We start from the raw sequence: 21,076 nt of genomic DNA on the forward strand, positions 1-21,076 counted from the left end.
AAAAGAAAACTAGAAACACTGCAAACAAAAGTTCAAAAAAAATGAGCACTCTGGGGGAGGGAGGCTCTGGGCCATAGGATGAATCTGCCCCCCTTCCCACTTAGGAAGGTCAAGGGCCATGAATGGATCAGGAAGACCCAATGATTGGATGTGGGGAAAGGGGGGCATGAGGGAAGGGAGGGTAGGGGGAAGGAGGGGGAAGGAGAGGGGATTACAAGGGTCAAGGATGAACAGTAGCTTGAGCCACAAAAAATAGTAATTTTTAGTTAATAAGGCTTTTAAAGTGGTTTTGGGGAGCGGATGGGGGCTGTTTTAGGTTTTCCAGGCTCCAGGAGCCTGGAAATCCCGAGGCAGCTGTGTGGATTGGGCTCAGAAGTCATGCACCATGAACCATGTGCCCAATCCACACAGGGCCCACAGCTGGAAAGACTCGGGTCTTCTGAAAAACCCAGATCTTTCCACATGTCAAATTAATTTGGCACAAAGCAGGGGTTTCCTGCTTTGTGCCAAATTAATTCACTTTTACCTTAGGCATTATTTGGAAAAATGTGGGAGCTCACACATTCTGCAAGCTGTCTGGATGTGCCCTTAAAATGCAACTAAGATGATACAGCTATGTTATTTCTCCCTACCATCTTCACTTTGTTGTTAATATATTTTTAGAGTACTTTACAATGCCGTTCTTTTGTGAAGTTGAAAGTGTGAAGCAAAGTTTTGTGTGATTCTAATGTTCACAATTAACATATAACTTGCTGGGTTTTTTTATTAAGATGTGATATCAACTGTTTGGGGTGCAGTGGTCCAGGAGAGAAAAATTGTACAAGTTGTCCAAATGGCTATATCTTAGATACAGGTCTCTGTGTGGTTGGTCTAGTCTGTAAAGATGGTGAGTATTTTTACATATTTCAAAATCAAATATTTTTCTATCTTTTGAGAGTCAATAATTTGTTTCAAAGGACAGACAAAAATGATGTACAGTTAATTTGATTTCTGTACATTTTTTATTTTCAGGAAGGGATACCTGTTCATTATTTTTCTATTTGAAAAGCATATGTCTCTGTGTTTACTAATTAAAGTAATATATGTGATAGAAGTAATTAGCCATATTATCTACATTGTGCACAATATTCATGTTGGGATATTTTTACTTTTTCAATGTACACCATGCTTCCAGATAAAGTGAAAACTGTGCAGGAAGTTCTGCTATTATTGTCTTTATTTTTAGTCCTCCTTATTTCCCATTATGTTTTTTTATCAGAAATATCAGTTATAGAGTAGGACAGAAACATACATAATGCTGTGTTGTTGAAGGCTTTCATGGCCAGAATCACTGGGTTGCTGTGAGTTTTTTGGGCTGTATGCCCATTTTCCAGTAGCATTCTTTCCTGATGTTTCACCTGCATCTGTGGCAACCATTCTCATAGGTTTGTTCGGAGCTTGCAAGCTAGATCAGCATTGAGTAGTCTTGCAGCTGCAAAGCCAATCAATGTTGTTGCCTGGAGTCATCCTTTCCTTGGGGGGTGTTAATTGGCACTTGATTGTTTGCTGTCTGGAATTCCCCTGTTAATGAGTGGTGTTCTTTATTTACTGTCTTGATTCTGGTATTTTTTTAATACTGGTAGCCAGATTTTGTTCATGTTCATGGTTTCCTCCTTTCTGTTGAAATTTTCCACATGCTTTTGGATTTCAATTGATTCTCTGTGTAGTCTGACATGATGGTTGTCAGAGTGGTCCAGCATTTCTGTGTTCTCATACAATATTATGTGTCCAGGTTGATTCATCAAGTGCTCTGCTATAGCTGACTTCTCTGGTTGACTTAGTCTGCAGTGCCTTTCATGTTCTTTAAATCGTGTTTGGGTGCTGCATTTAGTGGTCCCTATGTAGTCTTATCCACAGCTACATGGTATACAGTAGACTCTTGCAGTGGTTAGAGAATCCCTCTTGTGCTTTGCTAAATGTATCATTTGTTGAATCTGAATAAATTAAATAATACTGATTGACTTTGCAGCTTCAAGGCTACTCAATGCTAATCAAGCATGAAAATTGCAACATTTACACTTGCTTCAAATAGACAAAGGTTCTTTCCCCCACCCTGGACAACCCACAGATATATATAACTCTACTTGCCTCATTTCCAACAGACCTCTGACCAAACCTCTGAGGATGCTTGCCACAGATGCAGGTGAAACATCAAGAAACATCAAGAAAGAATGGTACTGGAACATGGCCATACAACCTGAAAAACTCACAGCAACCCATACATAATGCTTTTGGGAATAGTAGGGGTTCTCACATTGAAGTAGTATTAAAATGTTATATGAACAACAAGCTGGGAAAATCTTGGGAAAGAAATGGAAACTACTAAGTGGTCTTTCTTCGTGTAAATGTACACCTCATATTATTAATATATAATGCAATGGAAGTTAACTTTAGTTTCTGTTTTTGTATTTTGTAAAATGAGTCGCTCATTAAATTATAAGGATCTTGTATCTGTTATAAGCAAAATTCAATAAGACAAATAATTGTTGGAAATAATATTATTGATCCTTTTCCAGCATCATTAATTACTGCACTGGCTAGTGAGTATGCCTAGTGGGGATATATATCCTTGCCCATTTCATTATCACATGTAAATACAAATATACAGCAGTTTTCCCTACACTATATGAGAAAAAATGAATGTTTTTCCACAATATTCTAGCATTCCAGTATTTTGAGGAGGATTTTTTTTTCTGTAGAGGAAAACACCTGTTCTTTTTGTGCAAACAGAACCCCAAACTTTTTTCTGCACAGAGTTTTTCCCACAAAAAGACTAAATGTTTTTATCTATTTAAAAAATCCTCCAGTATACTTTGGGATGTTCAAATAATGGAAGAAAATTGTACAAAATTCTCACTCACCTATTATAATTCCTTACATTGATTTTTTTTGGCTGTCTGGAAACTCATTTTTCAACCTGGAGATAAACCATTATGGATGTCCATTCCATCCCAATGCCTTTAACCACTGTGATTGAACTGCAAATATTGGGTGGGTATAGGCATACAATCATCTTGGGGAAAATGATCATGAGTATCAACTTGAATAAATCCTTTTTAACCCTTACTTTGTTAAACTGGATATCCTAACTACTGGTGATGGATAATGAAATTACCCTCACTATATCGATAGTATCACAGTCAACAAGTTATCCAGATAGTTGCAACCCTACAATTATATGTTGCAATAAAGATTTGTTTTGTTCACAGGATGAATGCAGATGTGCAGCACATCTTTGTCTCCCCTACACTAACTCCTTGTGCTACTTTCCTCCATACTACAATTACATGTATAAAGCTAGTGCCTTGAGGATTGAGTGAACTCTTCCTCTCTTTCTTTCACTTACTTCAGCCATATTAGAGTATGGTGCAATCCACTACTGAGAAATTACTGCCTGATATTTACTAGGTGACTTTAATTTATGTTACTAGTACAATTATTCCTTCACCATTTGATTAATATGGCCTCCCTAGGAATCTCTAGGTCCTCCAGTGTGACACTATGGTCAGCTTCCATTAAAGATGCACTGGATGGCTTAGAGATTCCTAGAGACGTGTTCTCTCAAATGAGAAGATACTATGAGTGTTTTTATTCCACTTCTGTAGTGGTCCTGTGTTTTTAAGCCCAGCACATGTGGACAACCATAAGTAATTGTTCTCAAAAATAGTGTTTTTTCTAGGTGGCCTTATTAACATTCAGAGTGAATATACATTGGAATAATTTGTACAAAGAAACAATAGGCCACTGTAGATCAATCAGAGCTGCCCGAGTTGTGCTAGTCCCTCTTATTTTGTGGGGCAAGTTTTAAATAGATTATAAATCTGTTTGACAAATCTTGCAAGCTCATTTTCTAGATTATTAAGGGAATCACTGGTTTATATTCCTCCAAAGCTCCATAAGTAATAATAGTTAAGAATCTGCTGGCTGGCAGCACCTCTTGATATATTTTAAGGCTGAGTAGAGCCTGGCTTGCCTTCAGACATATTATGCCTTTCATCTGCTGCAGTTCCCTTGTCCTGTATACCACCATCTCTTATGTCCTGTCAGCATCCCCTTTCCTTGCTCCACCTTATCAGCCGCATGTTATGGCTTTTGATGGGTTGTGTCAGTTCCCTTTGCTTCTGTTTTTCCTCTGAGTGCTCCATCGCCATCACTGAATCTCTTTTCCTTCTTAGGTCATGATTTGTATCCAGCTACAGTTCAAACTAAATGCCTCTGCTTTGAAAATTCTAACTTCTGCCCTTGACACATTCAGAGGAGATTCACACTTTATTTAACAATTGTCTTCCTTCCTGCTTCCCTATTGCTGTGACCTCTGCAAGCAAATGGTTTTTTTAAAAAAAAAAACCTGTTTTGATCTTATTTTTGTCTTAATAGAAATTTAAAGAGAATCTACATTTGGGTTGAATGAGTACATAAAGTCAACTAGGATTCAGCTTTTGAGAGGAAAGGGGAGAGATTGGGAGAGTGTAGTATTTTGCAAAAATTTTTTTACTTGCTTCTTCAGTCTCTTACTCAGTTTTCAACCTCAATGGCAGCATATTTAAGCATGGCTAAAAACAGATTTCTCTTTTATGTGTTTCACATTGTTTGTCACTAATATGAGAGTTAACAAAAACAATACTCCCGTAAATATTTTGTATTTTTCAGCCATCAACCCATTTACAGGATGATTTATAATATCTGTTTTGGGTAATTTCTGACACTTCAGATTTTGTTGGATTGCACCTACCATGAGCCTGAGCAAATGAAACATTTCACAAGTTGAGATCCAACAACATCTGGAGTGGCTCAAGTTCCCCATCTCTGCTTTAAATGTTCTGAACTTACATATCACATTACTTCATAGTTTTTAAAGAAACCGGTCTGAACTGCATGGCTTTTCTTCCACATTCTCTTTTACCCAAGGGATAAAATTTCTAAACCAACAAGCAAGACACAATGTTAGTTTAATTGAATGACCATTTTGAACAAGTGCTTAATGTCCTCCGATTCTGCTGTAGTCAGCAAAGAGTGAGCAAACTTTATTGGGAGAGTACCAGCTAACATTTGACAGATGGCAGAATTAAAGCTCTTTAATAGTAGGTTGACTTATGATGGTACTGTGCAGTAAAAAATGCTGCCTTGATGCCTGCCTTTTCACTTGAATGAATTTCTGATAGATGTATGCTTTCTTCACTGCAGGAGGGAAAATGTAATGAGTAAATTCTTCTGCCTTTAACTGAACCTCTGATCTTGATGATAACCTGATTGAAACCCCATATTTATTTATTTATTAACTAAATAGATACCCTGCCTCTCCTTTGTTTCGATGTCCAGGCAAACCTCCGATATCTTTCAGAGGGTCTATCAACACACCTGGGTTCTGCAGAGAGGTTTTTGGAAAGGAATGCATTCCATTGATAAATACTGTTAGATTTATTGTCGAAGGCTTTCATGGCCAGAGTCACTGGATTGTTGTAGGTTTTTCAGGTTGTATGGCCATGTTTTAGAAGCATTCTCTCCTGACATTTTGGCTGCATCTGCAGCAAGCATCCTCACAACCTCTGAGGATGCTTGCCACAGCTGCAAGTGAAACGTCAGGAGAGAATGCTTCTAGAACATGGCCATACAACCTGAAAAACCTACAACCCAGTTAGATTTGATGGACAGAAATCATCAGAATCAATCTAGAGACATTGGTTGGATGATATATTCCAATTTGCTCATTATATTTCCCTCATCCTGAAGATTGGAGAAGTTGTGTAGCAGAGCTGGAGACTTACACCAGATTAAGATTTTTTTTTTCTCTCAGAACATATGAAGTGAGCAGGCTAATACAGTTCTTGTGATGGTAATATACAAGGACTGTGACTTTGGCACTTTTATACATTTGATACAATTTTTGTAGAAGTCAGGATTAGACTACTATTTTGTACACATTCTGGATTATTTTTAAATTATGTGTATATTCTTGTAATGTGTCTATTTGATATCCTTTTTTATTCATAATATTTGGTGAAATATCTTCCACTGGATTTTCCACTGTTTTCTAATATTTCTCTTTCAAATCTTTTTTTCTCTCCTTTCATAAATGGATACAAATCACTCCTTGCTGGGACACAATATTTCTTCCTGAAAACAAATGCTGTTGTGACTGAAATTCCTTTTGATGGAAACCCAATTTTCTGTTTGCTACCTGCTCCTGAATGGTCTCTTCCATCAAATCTGCCTGTCTGGCAAATCAACCTTCCTCCACTTGAAACCATGCTGTTCACAAACTTCAACTTCCCTCCATTCTCTATCACCTCTGGAAGCATCGGAAGAATCTTGGGCCGAAGGAGGCTTCTGTATGCTAGTGAAAAAGAATAACCTTTGTCAACGGAAAGTACTTCAGCAACTTTGTTGCAGAACATGTACATTAAAAGGCTGAATTGGCACCTCTCCGAGTCCTCTTCCTCCTGTAGACTTATAGATTAATCCATACTATTAAAAATGAAAGAAAAAAAAGCAAACCACCTTTCTCTCTTTCTCTCTCTCCCTCTATCTTTCTCTATCTCCCCATTGGGGAGGCAGTGAACTGTATGTTGGAACTTAAAAACTACAACAAGCCTACCTTTCATAAGTGGATGCTTAGAACAAAGCATCCAAGATCACAGTGTCAGTATGGTGTGACCAAAGCATTTGATGCCAAAATTAAAGTTATTTGATTTCTTATCGGTTTAAGAATATCCCTGAGGTTTTGTTTTGTTTTCTAGGGGTTTCCCCTTTACTTTTTCTTCTTTTTTCCTTTCAAGGTGTATAGAGTGTTTCAAGAACCCAACTCAACTTTACATGGATTAAAACAAAACTAAAAACATGCAATGCATTAGTCGTTGTTGTGGTTATCTGATCAGAATGAGGATGAACTTTAGGCAATAAAGCAAACCCTGAGATAATTAGAAACACTTTTTCTTTCAGGGCTGTGTTCTGCATCCACTGTAATATCAAAAGACATACATGCGTATGCATGTATTTTATAGACATTTCCTATGTTTTGAGCTGTTTAATTTTTTTTTAGTAAATATAATAGAGGTTCTGCAAAGGAAGGAACTGTTTATTGCATACCTGTATTTCTTTAACTGTGTCTCCCAATGCAACCCCCAAAGAAAAAAAATCATCTCATAGGTAGCCCTCTTATTCAAAATGACAATTTCTCTGTTGTCATAATGTGGGGAGATGAGTCAGGATATTACCCTTTAGCTGAATTCACCGTGCCAGGCATCTGCAAAGACTTCTGGGATTTTTATGAGCTCTCTGCAGATTACCTTCTTGCAGCATACATTCTCTACAAGAGAAGAGCTGGGTGCAATGCTTATCGCAGAAACACACAGGGTCTGCCAACCTGGAAATTGCCACTTTGAATAGGGCTGCACTGTTCTCAAAGTGAATTTTGGGGAAGAATTGGCCCCCATCTACACTTATCATACAATGCAGTTTCAAACTGAAAAACATGGCAGTGTAGATGTGGCCTTGGTTGAACAGAATTCTAACCTAAACAGCAGCCATAATTTAAAGTTGCAAATAGCGTAAGCCCAACCTGCACCATCGTAATTTAGGATGCTATCCATTATGCTTTGGAATCTGATACTTTTGATGATATATATAAAGCTGCAACATTCTTGAACTTTTAGATGCAGAGACGTATGCTTCTTCATTTGAAAAGTGAAGCTTTCATACTTGAAACTGGAATGCATCAATGGAAGTAAAATAATATTCCTAGAATACATACATTTTGAAAGTTTACTATGGTTCCATTTTTCTGCAAGGGCCACAACTTCAGATTTGAGGCAATAAGGACGGAGGGGGAAACGAAAAAGATAGACTTTATTTTTTTTTAAAAAAACAGTCTGTCAGTGGTAAAATCAATCCGCCAGATAATATAATACATGCACATAGAGAAACATCAGTACTTCAAAGACTTTTGAAGTCTTCTTGAGCTAAATATTTACATCTACTATAAAAGTGTTCCCCGGGAATCTGCTCCAAAATATGTTTTACTTTTGGAATAGTTCTGATACAACTATTTCCCTAGTTGCGTAAATTATTTTGTCATTATAAATGGAACTTTCTTTTTATTTTTCTACCTGGTCTAAAGCTCTCTTCATCACTCCAAAAACAGAGGGCTTCTCAACCTTTGGGATCCAGTTATGAGGGGTACACCTGGGGCTTCAGTGACAAGGTGACCCCTCCCACTTAATATTGTTGGACATCCATTGACCCATTCAGGAAATTCCATATTGACTATTATCTGGTGAATTAATGTTGCCCACTTATTGATCTCTAACCAGCTGGATTCACTTAAATTAAATTTTATCACTTATGCTTTCCCCGTGAACATTTTCTGTTCATCTAGTTTGCTATTTTGGTTTAAGTGAGGCCACCTGGTGTGTTGCTTGTGTTACTACAGCTTCAGATCCACCTGCACTTGAATCCAGAGGCTCCTATAGAAGCTATGATGCATCCTAGGATTCCTTGCTCTTTTCACTGAACAGAGCAACTCTGTCACCATATCATTTTATGCAAATAGAATAGCTTTTTCCATGGAAGTCAAAATCATATATACTTCCTTGTATCCATTATAATGTGCATTCCATACTTCAAATATGTTTGTAATGGCTTATGCGTGCGTTTCTGTATTTGATATACTTGAGTCATTCACAGTATTCTGTTTATGCACACTGAATGCATTACCTGGATTAGAACAATGGTGTAAAAGGAATGAGTATTGAGATCCAGATTGTAATGGGAATTTTACATTCATTTGCATGATTGGTGCCTATAACTGGAATTAATTTACTGAACCAAATTCAACTCTTGGTGTACATTATCAATGTTCCATCAAGACTGAATTAATGTGTTAATTGTGCAATAATACCTAATTTAATATTCTATGCCTGATTTTACTCTTATTCTGCTATATAAGTAGAGAAACACACACACACACACCCTCAAATAGCCCCAACAATTATTTTCATATCATGTTATCCAGGCTATCAGGAAATAGTATTGAAAAATATGTCATACATTCCTGTTGGCCAATTAAAATGCCAAACATTCATACGTTAGTGGGGAAAAGGATTGTTTAAGAAAACACACACACACAAACACATATGATATGCAAAATTCTAGGCATTTCAAATGAATGTCCCAATTTTAAGAAACAATGCCTTCTTTCTAAAGTAAATTTGAGTTATTGCAAAATATATGTTCATCTAAAAAAGATAATCAAAGAAAATATATTTCTAGAAAGCTTAAAAACTTACATTTTAAACTTGCTCTTCAGAATTTGATGGTATCCCATTATTTTATTAGTAATCCTTGAACTAATTATTGTAACTCCAAAATACCCAAATGCAAAAAAGGTAATGGGACTAGATACATTCTTGATCAGAATGAATTGTGCTGGATTTTTTCATGTGACCAATTCATTTCTGTAATTTATATTTTAATGATCTAGTAGAAATGCTATTGCACAACATAAAATAATTCTAATGTAGCGCCAGACCAGTGGTTCTCAACCTGTGCATCCCCAGATGTTTTGGCCTTCAACTCCCAGAAATTCTAACAGTTGGTAAACTGACTGGGACTTCTGTGAGTTGTAGGTCAAAACACCTGGGGACACACAGGTTGAGAACCACTGCACTAGACTGAGAGTCTTTCTCCTGATGCAGTGGTTGAAAAGAGAACATAACTATTCTTGCATATACCCATGATCCACAAAATGTGGAAAAAATACAATTGTCCCAAGTAAATAGTAGAAAACTGCTACTGTTGTTACATCTTACAAGTAAAGGGAGAAAGGAAGAGTACACAGATTGCCTTGAACTGGTTCTAAATGCATCTATCATAGAAAGGGAATGGGATTGCAGATGAATTATGATAAAGGAGATGCTAATAGTGTTTTTTGCTTGAAAGATGTATATAAGTGAGGAAAGGTCAGATGTGACATCCCTGATCCGGTTAGGTTAGTTGTGTTAAAACCCACTGAAATCAACTGTGATTAAATTAATCATAAACAATCTGTTAAAAATTATGTAAGTGGGATTTAAGTGTAGCTTGCATATGCTGGGCAGGGTCTGGTGGCTGCGTCTTCTAGGAAGCTGCAGTCAATATATTTAGTGAACTACCAGCTTCTTTGCAAAAATTCTGAAACAATTACAAATCCCTACTGGTTTCACTATTAGTACTATCTGGGCTGCCTCATTTCTCTAACTAGAAAATAATGCTTTCAAAGTTTTAAGTTAATGGTATATATATTATATAAATAAATATATATTATAAATATATATTCCTAATTGTGATATAATGTATTGAATTGTAAAGAATTTATTTGGATACTTACAAATGCTTCTAACACGTCTATAGAGAATTTAATTTTTTTAATACTGACACATTGTTAAATTCAGATACATTTTTACTGAAGAATACTGTACATGTGTAAAATGTCCAGTTGTTATTTGTAAAATAGGGTAGCACTGTTGTAATTGATATTGGCCAAAATCAATGTTATTATTCCATTTTTAATTAAATTAACGGTTTTGTTCCTTTGATCTAGTAAAGCACATTTATGAGCCATATATAAAATCTTATGCTTGGAAGGAGAAATTTTCGTTCTGAGCTCATCCTCTGTCCCTCGTTTTATTTTTTTTCCAAGAAGCAATTTGGTTCTAAACAGAAATCAGTGAAATAAAGTGAAATATTGTTTTAAATTAAAAGATTGGTCTCTGAAAATTAAAATTACTGGTATTTACAAAAAAACCAATTATGTTCTTCAGTTGTGATAGAGGACAGTTTGAACACCTCTTTATGGATTGCAAATTTTCACGTGGTTTTGAACATTGTATACAATTAGCTTTAGAGCTCAAGTGGAAATGGTGGCTTATATAGAACTTGCAAAAAAAAACCCCTCAAAGATTGCATTATGCTTGTGGTTTACTCCCCATCATGTCATGTAAATAATTCAGAGGTAATTTATAGTAATGGTAGCATATAAATTATCTTGAAATCTGCTGCACACTCAGTTCTATATTTGCAGCTCACGACACCATATGAATAGAGTAATCGTAAGTCTATTGAATGATGTGATTTAGAAGTGAAAACATAGCTTGGAAAAAGAAAGTGTTACTATTACTATTCTCCCCATAGGTCTAGCAGGGAGTAATGATCATCATTAATATGGAGCCATTACTTAGGACTTTATCACACCAGGCTGTTGTCTTACAGTAATTGCATTGTTGAAGCAAATGGAAACATACCGGTATTGAAACAATCACTATGACAATTCTCTACAGTTGCACTGTGGTGACGGTTTGGTGTTACACAGTCCCATGATTGCTTTTTTACCTTCTTGCTAAATCCATGTTACTGCCCAGGTAAGCACTACCCAGCAAATGTGCCCCTTTCAATTATTTTTTAAAAATTGCTGTGGTGGTTGTACATTATGTTAATATGATAAAATAAAGTACTATAAAAAGAAAAATTGAGCAAAAGCAACCTTACCCCACTTCAGAATAACAAAAAGGAGTCAGTGAGAGGAGGAGATTATCCACTTATGCCACATGACTGCTGGAATATTGCAATTGCAGTGGAAAGAACCCCTCGCACCAGCTGCAGTATTGGAGCAGTAGTGAAATGCAAAGCAACAACAGGAGAGACACAACAGCATACCAACTAAACACAAGATTATCCTGCTGTAACTGAAATTTATTAGCCTTGTGTGATAAAGAACTTAGGTATACTCCATAACAATTTCTTATTCCCAATCACTACATTATGGACATCAACTACATGAAGAGAAGGAGGTCCACTCTGCTGGTGTTTAGAGTACAGGTGAATGATGTTTCTATCCAGTTGGGAAGATGAGCTAAGAGATGCTGCCTACTTATATATAGTTAACTAAGATAGATAGACAGACAGACGCATACATACATGCATGCATGCATACATACATACACACACTAAACACCTGGATTCGGGCATATATATTTTTTCTTTATTTTTGAATTTAGATATATTTTCAGAATTTCTTATTTGAAACAAATCAGGACCAGTCGATCTGTATTTCAGACTTCAATTTGAATTTTGAAATTCATTCTGTTCATTTACACAGAAAGTCTATCTGTCTTTTATCCCTTGCCTTATCATTTTAACCCCAAATGGTATGAATTTTCAGATACCTTTCCCTTATTGTTAACTATGTCATATTTCAGGGAGATTGAATAAAGTGTCCCTGTTTGAAATTAAAAATGGATTTCATGTGTTAAACTTACACCAGACATGGACAATAATAGATTATCAAGGATAGAATTGAAACAAATCTTCCAGGGTCATTAGTGGGTAGGAGCCCCTGTTGCTGTTGGATTTGGCAACATGTTCATAGACAAGGGGTAAAGAAAGTGCACCTCATGGAATGCATATAGCCCTCAGGGTTCCCAAAGTATCAATTTTAGTCTCGAAATGCCCCATAATGAGTAAATTGTGCAAGCCAAAGGTCTACCCACCACAGGCTTACAGAACAAAAATATACCTTCCGAGAGCAGAAAACATTCTTACAATCAGAGAATGTTTTCCAATTTCTGACAAGGGTTGCTGGGCAGATATTTCACTTGAAACAAGCTTCTCAGAATTTGCCAATCAAACACTAACCAATGCCATATATTTTTCCAATTGTGTAATTTTGTTTTCCAACTGAAATATATCAACTGTTGCATCATTTTTATTGCCTCTTAAAATGCTAAATTTCTACATTTTTTTCACTTGCTTTCTTGTTACTACCTTTTCTGCTCCAACAAAGGACACTCAACAATTATATATTGAACACATTTCTGTCCCACATTTCTTCCAAGGAATTCAAGGTAACAGATGGACTCACTAGCTCTTCCCCAACCCTCCCAATTTTAATTCTAAAACAACATGTTGAGATAATTTAAAGTGAAGTGTGATAGGCCCAAGGTCATTTGCATGAATTATATTCCATAATTCCATTTCGGCTCTAGGATATCCTTTTTCCTCTATTCTAAAAGCTATTCCTAAAGTAGTGTTAGGCATGCAGGAGAAGGGAGAGGCTGTCTCTTTTCTTTCAATTGATTCTGCAACAAGTAACATCTGCTGAAATTCCCTATTCTACACAGCTATTAAAGGTACAAAAGACCTCTCCTGTTTTCAGTCTGGCAACCCTGTCCTTCCATTCCTGCACTGGCCCCTTATTAAGAGCACTTTGCAGTTTATTCTCATCACAGAACATTTCTATAATCACCACACCTTGTATTGTGGATATAAATGACAAAACTGGATTTCTCCGCAGTGTTGCCATATTCTAATCTTAACACTATCTCCCTCCTTACGTCTATATAAGTGTGGTCATATTGACTTAGTTGCTAAGGTGGAATCAATTCTCAGTCAGACTCTTGTTCCAATGGTAAGGTTATAATTATGATGATAGACATTATCTTCATTGGCACAGACAAGTTCTTTTGTTTAGTACTTAGAAATTCCAGGAAGGGTGACATATTTTTGATAATTTTTATCATGTCAGAAGTGAAATGAGGCATAGTTATAAAAACTACGAGCTGTTGTCTACTGTTTTTCCACATGTGGGTAGACACACTGTTGCCCTATCATGCCTACACTAAACTAAAATCCTAGATTTCTTGATTGATTTCCACAGCTCAGCAATCTTTTTACCAGGGAAGAACCCAAAGGAGAAGACTTTAAAACAAACCTGGGAGTTCTTTTGTCAGGCAATGGGTGTATCAATCATTGCTGTGACTTTTTTCATTGGTGAAAACAATAAAAGTTGGGTGCAGGCTCATTTCTCATAAAATTACTGAGGAGAATAGCATTGGTAGATTTTGCTTGAACTCTCAAAGTTCAGAGATTGCCGCTTGAAGGGGGAAAAAACAGCTGTGAGTATTGGAATTTCAAATCATGGAATGAAGGCAGCTGTGTATTTTGCCTCCATATCTGCAGACACATATGCTGATGTTTGTTTCCCCATGGCAGGGAAGAGATGCTGGGTCAGAGTTGTAAGACATTGGGTGCAAACAGAAGGAGCAGGAATGGGAATGGGGAGGAGGAGGTGGAGCTAGACTAGTGTGAGGAAGAATGGGAGTCTGCCCACACATCTTTCCAGAGTACCACAGAGTGGTGAACAACATCTGCTCAAGACAGTCTTAAAGTCGTGCTTGGGCAAATTAATCAAAACTCCTAAAATAATTGGACACTTTCACCAGTAAGATTCAAGCCCATATATTTTACGGTCCTTATCTTACTCTACTCTCTGTTCATTTGCATTATGTGGATGGGCCTTCACAGATGGATAGCTTTCTCTTCTAACTCTCCTTGAACTTTTTCAGGTATTACTCACCACGTTTTCTTGGACTTAGAACCAGAGAGTGCCTAGACCCAAATCCTCCATCATGACTTCCATACTGTGGGAAATGATGTATCTGCATGTGTGCCATCTCCACATTAGCAGGAACTTCTATTCTCCTGATACATTGCTTTCCTTGGGAAAGCAACAAAGGAGAGGGCCCCCTTGTCCTCATATTCAAGAAACCATTGCATTCTTAATAATAAGGCCAAGAATGATAAAATCAATAATTTCTACATAAATAAAAGCCAATTTACTCCTAAGTGTTGTAAGGCCATTTTTATTCATAGCAAGGTCCATTGTGTTTTTCCTTGATTTACAAGATCAGAAAAATCTTGTTCCTACCTTTTATGATAGATGCCCCAAAACCACTTTTTCAGTTTTTTAAATAGTATTTTTTATTCAAGAAAGCGGGGCGGGGGGGGGGGGGGGACGACAACAGAACAGGAATAATCAAGCAAACAAGCAAATGTTGAGGATATGTAATAGTAAAAACTGCACAACTACATTCTACCCACTACTACAAACCTTTCAACTAAGTACCTATTAAAATAATAATGCAAACACAAAAACAAAACACAGGCATACACAAAAAACTAAACTAGCAAAAAAATCCCAAACAAATCTGCAAACCTAAAAGCGAGACCTGTGTCGCTTTTACCAGAGGCATCCAAGCAATGCATCCTGTAAAAGCAAATTAATGTAGATTAAAGTGGGTTTCCCTTGTTTACTCCACATTAATTACATACCTCTTTAGATCTGGATCTTAATGAAAGATCTGGGTCTAATTTGGTATTGGGCCTGTAGGAACTGACTGTGGAGTGAATCCCCACAGACATCCTGCTTCTTCTGGCTTTGAAAAGCCCACAGGAGCAGGATGGCATCCACACCCTTCCCCTCCAAGCCCCAAATTTAACCTCCAAAAACTTACTGAAAAGGGTCTCTGCCAGCCATGAAGCCTCTCCTCACATCATCCTGTGTAGAAGCAATGACATATGAGGAAACCATTTGGGGGGGGGGGGGAGGAGAGAGATTTTCATTCTCACCCCTCCCATCTCCTCAGGCGTAATTTCCTCCGCTCAGGACAATACAAGGAGAGGCTTCATGGCTACCAGGGACCCTTTTCAGTAAGTTTTAGAGGCTCAGGACTTGAGGGTGGCTTAAGACCATTCTGAGTTCAATTGGATAGCATGTAGCCATTCCTGAAGGAAAGTCCGGGGCTTGGTTGGGGGGTGGAGGTTAGAACCCGCACTGAAGCAGGTTACTTTAACCCATTTCAGCACAGGTTTTAGGTATGTCTTGAAGCACCTTTAGGCTAAGAGAATATGACTTACCCAAAGTCACCTAGTCAGCTTCCACAGCTGAGCAGAGCTTTGCACCTTGATTTACATACTCTGTTTAAAGTTTAATTGTAAACTTTAAGAACACCTTTTAGGGAACATTTCAATATTTTTTTTTAAAAAAAAAATGTAAAAGGCACATTGAGTTAGAACCAGCATAATAAAAAATGTTATTCCACCCTATCTCCCCAAGGGGGACTCAGGACGGATTCCAACATACAACGGCAAACATTCAATGCTTCTGTAAACAGACAAATATTAACATATAATCCCAGAGGAACCAATAATACATTGGTTTGAACAGTGGATGATAATTGGAGAGTCACCACATGGCAGAAACAACTTGAAGGCATCCAACAACAAAAGTAGAATTAAATGTTTTGCTAAAGTACACAGCTGAAAGGGAGTTGTAGTTTTCATTGGTAGTGCTGGTGGAAGTTCTGCCCTGAACTGGGCTATCATTCCAGTCCTTTCTAAGGATTCTTTCAGTTAGAGAGGCAGACTCAGGTTACTGCTATAGCATACCCTTCATTATGGTAACTGATGGAGCAGGTGGCACACAGTAGAAAGCATTCCAGCCCTTTTTAAAATGAGATTCGGCACCCCTCACACCAATGGTAAAATTGAGCCCCCAGATATATCCTACCCAGACTTAACTCTTTGCTGTCAATGAAACCAAGCCCTTGTCGTTGCATATTTAAGGGACCCCAGTCATCATGCGCTCCCTTCCCAGGCTGAAAGCCAAATAGTAGATGAATTCCATAAGTTTTATTGCGTAAACAGAAACAAGAAAAACCAAATTGCACAAGTGCAATCCATCTCCCCACAACAACAATGAGTACATGCAGGTTAGCAACGGAGAAATGTTAACTGCCCCAGCCCTTCCTAGCCTTCATATCTTTTCCCAGCCTCAAACTGTAAGCAAATGTAAATGGTATCCAATAAAGTCACGAATACAAATGTACCACTTTATGCCACTGAACAGCTGTTAACCCCTGCTAGGATACTAACAAGGACTCCAGCTTTTAGTGCAGTCTTTTAAAAAAAAAAAAAAAAGCTTTGCTTTTTACTTTCTTTGAAGAAACGAAAAATAGAGGGGAAAGTGCCAAAGTCTCAGAATATTTTCAAGAGTCCTATTTGTGAAATTTCTTCCCAGAAAGGCTCTAATGTCAGGGTCTTTTTAGCTCAAAGCAACATGTTATTCTTTCAGGCATTTTAAGAATGGTTTTAGTGCTTTTAGTTCTCCATATTGTTTTGATTTTATTTGTTGATGGTTTTACTGTGGGTGGCCTTACTACAGAACTTTTACCACCTGCTGGTACATTTTCTTTATGCTATTTTATCTAGTGCAATTTTAATATAAAATAAATTCTCCCAGATGCTGTAGGTTACTAAGAGGTCTGAGAGCATAATAAACAAACAAACAATGTAAGGACAAAGAACCTCAGTCAGTTAAATAAGAATTGAATGTACTACCCCTAGCAGCTCCTTGAACAGATGTTAAAAAAACATTAGAAATCCATTTCAACAGGATTAGGTTATTACAATTCACTTCCCATCGTGCTGCGTTTCTGGAGTGTGAGGGCCAAGGAAAGGAATAAAAGTAACAAATGCTAAATCCTGCACTGAAGGTAAAATGATTGAAAACGTCTCTGATGTGAATGCCTGCTTCAGCTACCTGTGCTGTATCCAAGAATTCCTGAGGGTAGAGCAAAAATCTTTGTTCTGTCTTTAGAAGCATTGTAGCAGCAGCTTTTCCTAGCACACTGGTGGAGTCATGGCAAAAGTGATACCTACTTTCTGGGTGAGAGTCACTGAGTTTCTAAAGACACAGATGACCCATGAGGCAGAGGGTCCGCTGCATTCCTTGTTGTTCATAAGACCTTGGATAAGCATGCATCCCACAATCCTTTTTGACCCATGACCCTTGATGTGAGATTTGTTCCATCTCAAGGCTCAAGCAAAATAATTCTAGCTGAGAAACTACACATTATCACTTGACAATGTGAAAGGACAGGAAAGAGCAAGCCTACAACCTTCACCATGCACCACAAGCTAGCACTGCTCGAGATATTCTCCATATTTAAGCCTGCCCAAGTTTTAAGATTTTCAGAGGAAAGCTTTCCATCACAGACATGTTTGAAGAGGACATGGGAGAGAACTTTTTGATGGTGGGTCCCAGATTGTGCAATTTAATCCCATGGGCTCTTCCTTCCTCTTGTTCTGCCAGCAAGCAAAGATCTTTATATTCAGGCAGGTCTTCAGCTCATAAATCATGTGGCAGGTGAGCTTTTATTGAGGGGGTGCTTTTGTGTTTGTGAAGCTATATTTTAAACTGTTTTAACTATAGGCACTTCTACAAAATGCAGTTCAAAATTGGATTGAGGTTACTGTGGCCACAAAATGCACACCACCAATGTACATCTAGATCAGTGGTTCTCAACCTGTGGATCCCCAAATGTTTTGGCCTTCAATTCTCAGAAATTCTAACAGCTAATAAACTGGCTAGGATTTCTGGGAGTTGTAGGCCAAAACACCTGGGGACCCACAGGTTGAGAACCACTGAGATAGATAGATAGATAGATAGATAGATAGATAGATAGATAGATAGAGATAGAGTCCCTAGAAAACCCAAATTCTGCCAAAAATGTTCTGCAGCAGAAGGCAGTATATCCCAGATGCAGGGTGAAATCAACAGAGTACATTGTAGACACCCGCTGAAGTAGAGTGAATAATCCAAAAAGAGGGGTGCAGAAAAATGCCCCAAGGGCATTGCTGGACAACAGGAATATAATCAACCCCTTCGGAGGGGTAAAATATTAACTCCACTGCTGTCATCTCCCTTTTGATATTCCTTTTCCCTCCATATGCCTTTTGTGCACTGATGTGCATCTCTCCAGAAATGCAGGGAAAACCTTGCAAAGCCTGTTTCCATGTTCAATGTAAACCCCTTCCTGGCCTCAAACTAGTTCCAGGCATGGCCATCTGATCAACATGCAGTGAACCGAGTCTCTTTTGAACTCTTTCCAAGCTGGATTATCATGTCAGTGTAGAAGCCCCCTATGTGTTTCTAACATAATGTTGTTTGCTTTTAATATTTGTACTTACAGTGTTTTTAGCTGTACCTTATTTTAAATTGGATGTTAACTGACCTGGATCTTGTGGAAGAAAATAATGGGATATTAAATATATAGAGTTTGCAAAACACTACGTCATCACTCTCTTCACATGAACAACTACTGACTGAAATGGAGAGTTCTTTCCCATGGGTCTTTATTCCATGGAATACACCCACTGGTTCTCATATTGAATACTAGAGAGGGTTCCTGTTCCCTTCATGGGAATTTTAGTAGGTGTCGCTTGTCATTCATAGATTAAGATCTTCCGGGGAGGTCCTGTTCTCGGCCCCACCGGCCTCACAGGTGTAGCTGCTGGGGACGAGGGTCAGGGCCTTCTCAGTGGTGGCCCCACAGCTGTGTAACTCCCTCCCAAGTGAGATCAGGTCAGCCCCCTCCCTCCTGACCTTTAGGAGACAGCTCAAGGCCTGGCTGTAGAACCAAGTGTTCGGCCCATCACAGAAATATTTAAAGTTAAAGTTAAAGTTAAAGTTGAAAGTGCAATGACCCAGGACTGTTTACGACAATGACTATGTCTCTGTGTGATAGGTGATATTATTTCATGTGCTGTGTTTAATAATGTTTAATGTTTTATCTGAGGAGGGTCAATTTTAATGTTTTACACTGTTTTTATTGATGGCATTGAATTGTTGCCAAAACTGTGAACTCCCTGAGTCCCCTTCGAGGTTGAGAAGAGAGGTATATAAATATTGCAAATATTTTGCCATCGGGTAATAAAACACATCTGCTGAAATTCCTTCTCCTGTACAACCATTAATGGCACAAGCACCCTTTCCATTTTTCAGCCTGACAATCCTACGCCATACATAGGTGCTATCCACTTGAATTAAACTGTCCCCTTTCCCCACATATTCAATTCACCTATCTTGAGGATATTATTGCACATACTTATACTGCATCTCTGATGTTATTTGCCTACTGGTGCCTGCGGGTCTTATTACATGACACAAGGTTTGTCTCATCAGTAACTCCTAGGCACTTGTAGAGAAAGAATCTGCTGCCAGTCCCATTTGTAAAATGGGAAACAATTGACTTTGTTAATCTCTAATTTCACCATGTGCATCAGTAGTACAGTTCTTTGTGTGTGATGGTACACCTGTCTGCAGCTGTGCCAGTGACATGTCTTTCAGGGCATGTTTTGGGGCTGTCTTTTCATCCCATTTGATTCCTCTTTGCCGAAACGGCTAACAGTACACTTCTGGGGGCAATCACAGAAAGACGCTAAGTAAAGAAATGAATGTTCTGAACTTTCCCATTACACTATGTAACACAATTCTTTTCCTGGGTTATAAAGGACATTTCCTAATTGACTCTATCATAAAAACATGGAAAACATTTATTAACTTGCAAAAACTTTGTTTTCACGAGACATCCTGCAGCACATTTTGCTATAGTTTTTCAATGAATATCTAATCGAGTCTCAACCAATTCAACATAGTTTGTGGCAGCCATAAAAACCAAGTTTTTGGAGTATACCAACTACTTTAAAAGTAAGCACTGCACAATTAAACAGAAATAACACTTTCAAACCAGGAACAGAACATTTTTAAAAAAAAATTACATAGTGTTATTATTTCCGTTTTATTTTATTTTTAAAAAAATCAGCACTAAGTAGCTTTGTAGGAATACAAATATGTTTTGATATTTCTCCATTGGGATGAGTTTGCAAACATGCCTGGTTGTGCAAGATCTGCCAAAAAAGGGGGGAGGGGGAGACGGTGACATGGGGGAACATCAGATAGATTGGGAGGAGTCATCAGTTAGCCACATGGTAAGTCATGCATTATTATAATAGATAGTATAAACATTGAGTGTCATTGGGTGAGTATATATCCACTATGAATCCAGTGCTCATCTGTTTAACATCACCTCTACACACACAAACACACACACAACTTTGGTTGCCATTCTTGTTTGTGTGTCCAGTTTTGGCATATGCTTGGTTTTACATCCTGGCTTGTAACCAAGAAACTCATTCACAGAGCATAATTTAGAGAACCTACGATATCAACACTGAAGCTATGGAAGGCAATAAGACCAAATGAAGAATAAACAGGCGCTTAGCTTGCTCGTGGCTTTTTTTAAAACCTAAAGCTTTTAGTTTGAGATCATTATATTTAAACCTGGCCTATGTAAAGGAAAGTGTATCTCACTAATTGGAACTGACA

At 37.8% G+C, this 21,076-nt stretch overlaps 1 protein-coding gene across 2 annotated transcripts in view; it reads left to right on the forward strand.

Moving 5' to 3' along the window:
* Positions 1 to 21,076, forward strand: part of PCSK5 (proprotein convertase subtilisin/kexin type 5) — a 321,518-nt gene that overhangs the window by 241,657 nt on the left and 58,785 nt on the right. The window contains exons 20-21 of one of the 2 annotated variants that reach the window (XM_060762182.2): positions 771 to 886; positions 6,336 to 10,775. In XM_060762182.2, the coding sequence (XP_060618165.2) occupies positions 771 to 886; positions 6,336 to 6,451 (232 nt within the window). In that variant the 3' untranslated portion in view covers positions 6,452 to 10,775. Of the gene's footprint in view, positions 1 to 770; positions 887 to 6,335; positions 10,776 to 21,076 lie in introns of those variants that run through there. The other variant, XM_060762183.2, reaches the window with a different exon arrangement.

The sequence above is a fragment of the Anolis sagrei genome, chromosome 2 (assembly GCF_037176765.1).
Source record: "Anolis sagrei isolate rAnoSag1 chromosome 2, rAnoSag1.mat, whole genome shotgun sequence".
Classification (NCBI taxonomy): domain Eukaryota; kingdom Metazoa; phylum Chordata; class Lepidosauria; order Squamata; family Dactyloidae; genus Anolis; species Anolis sagrei.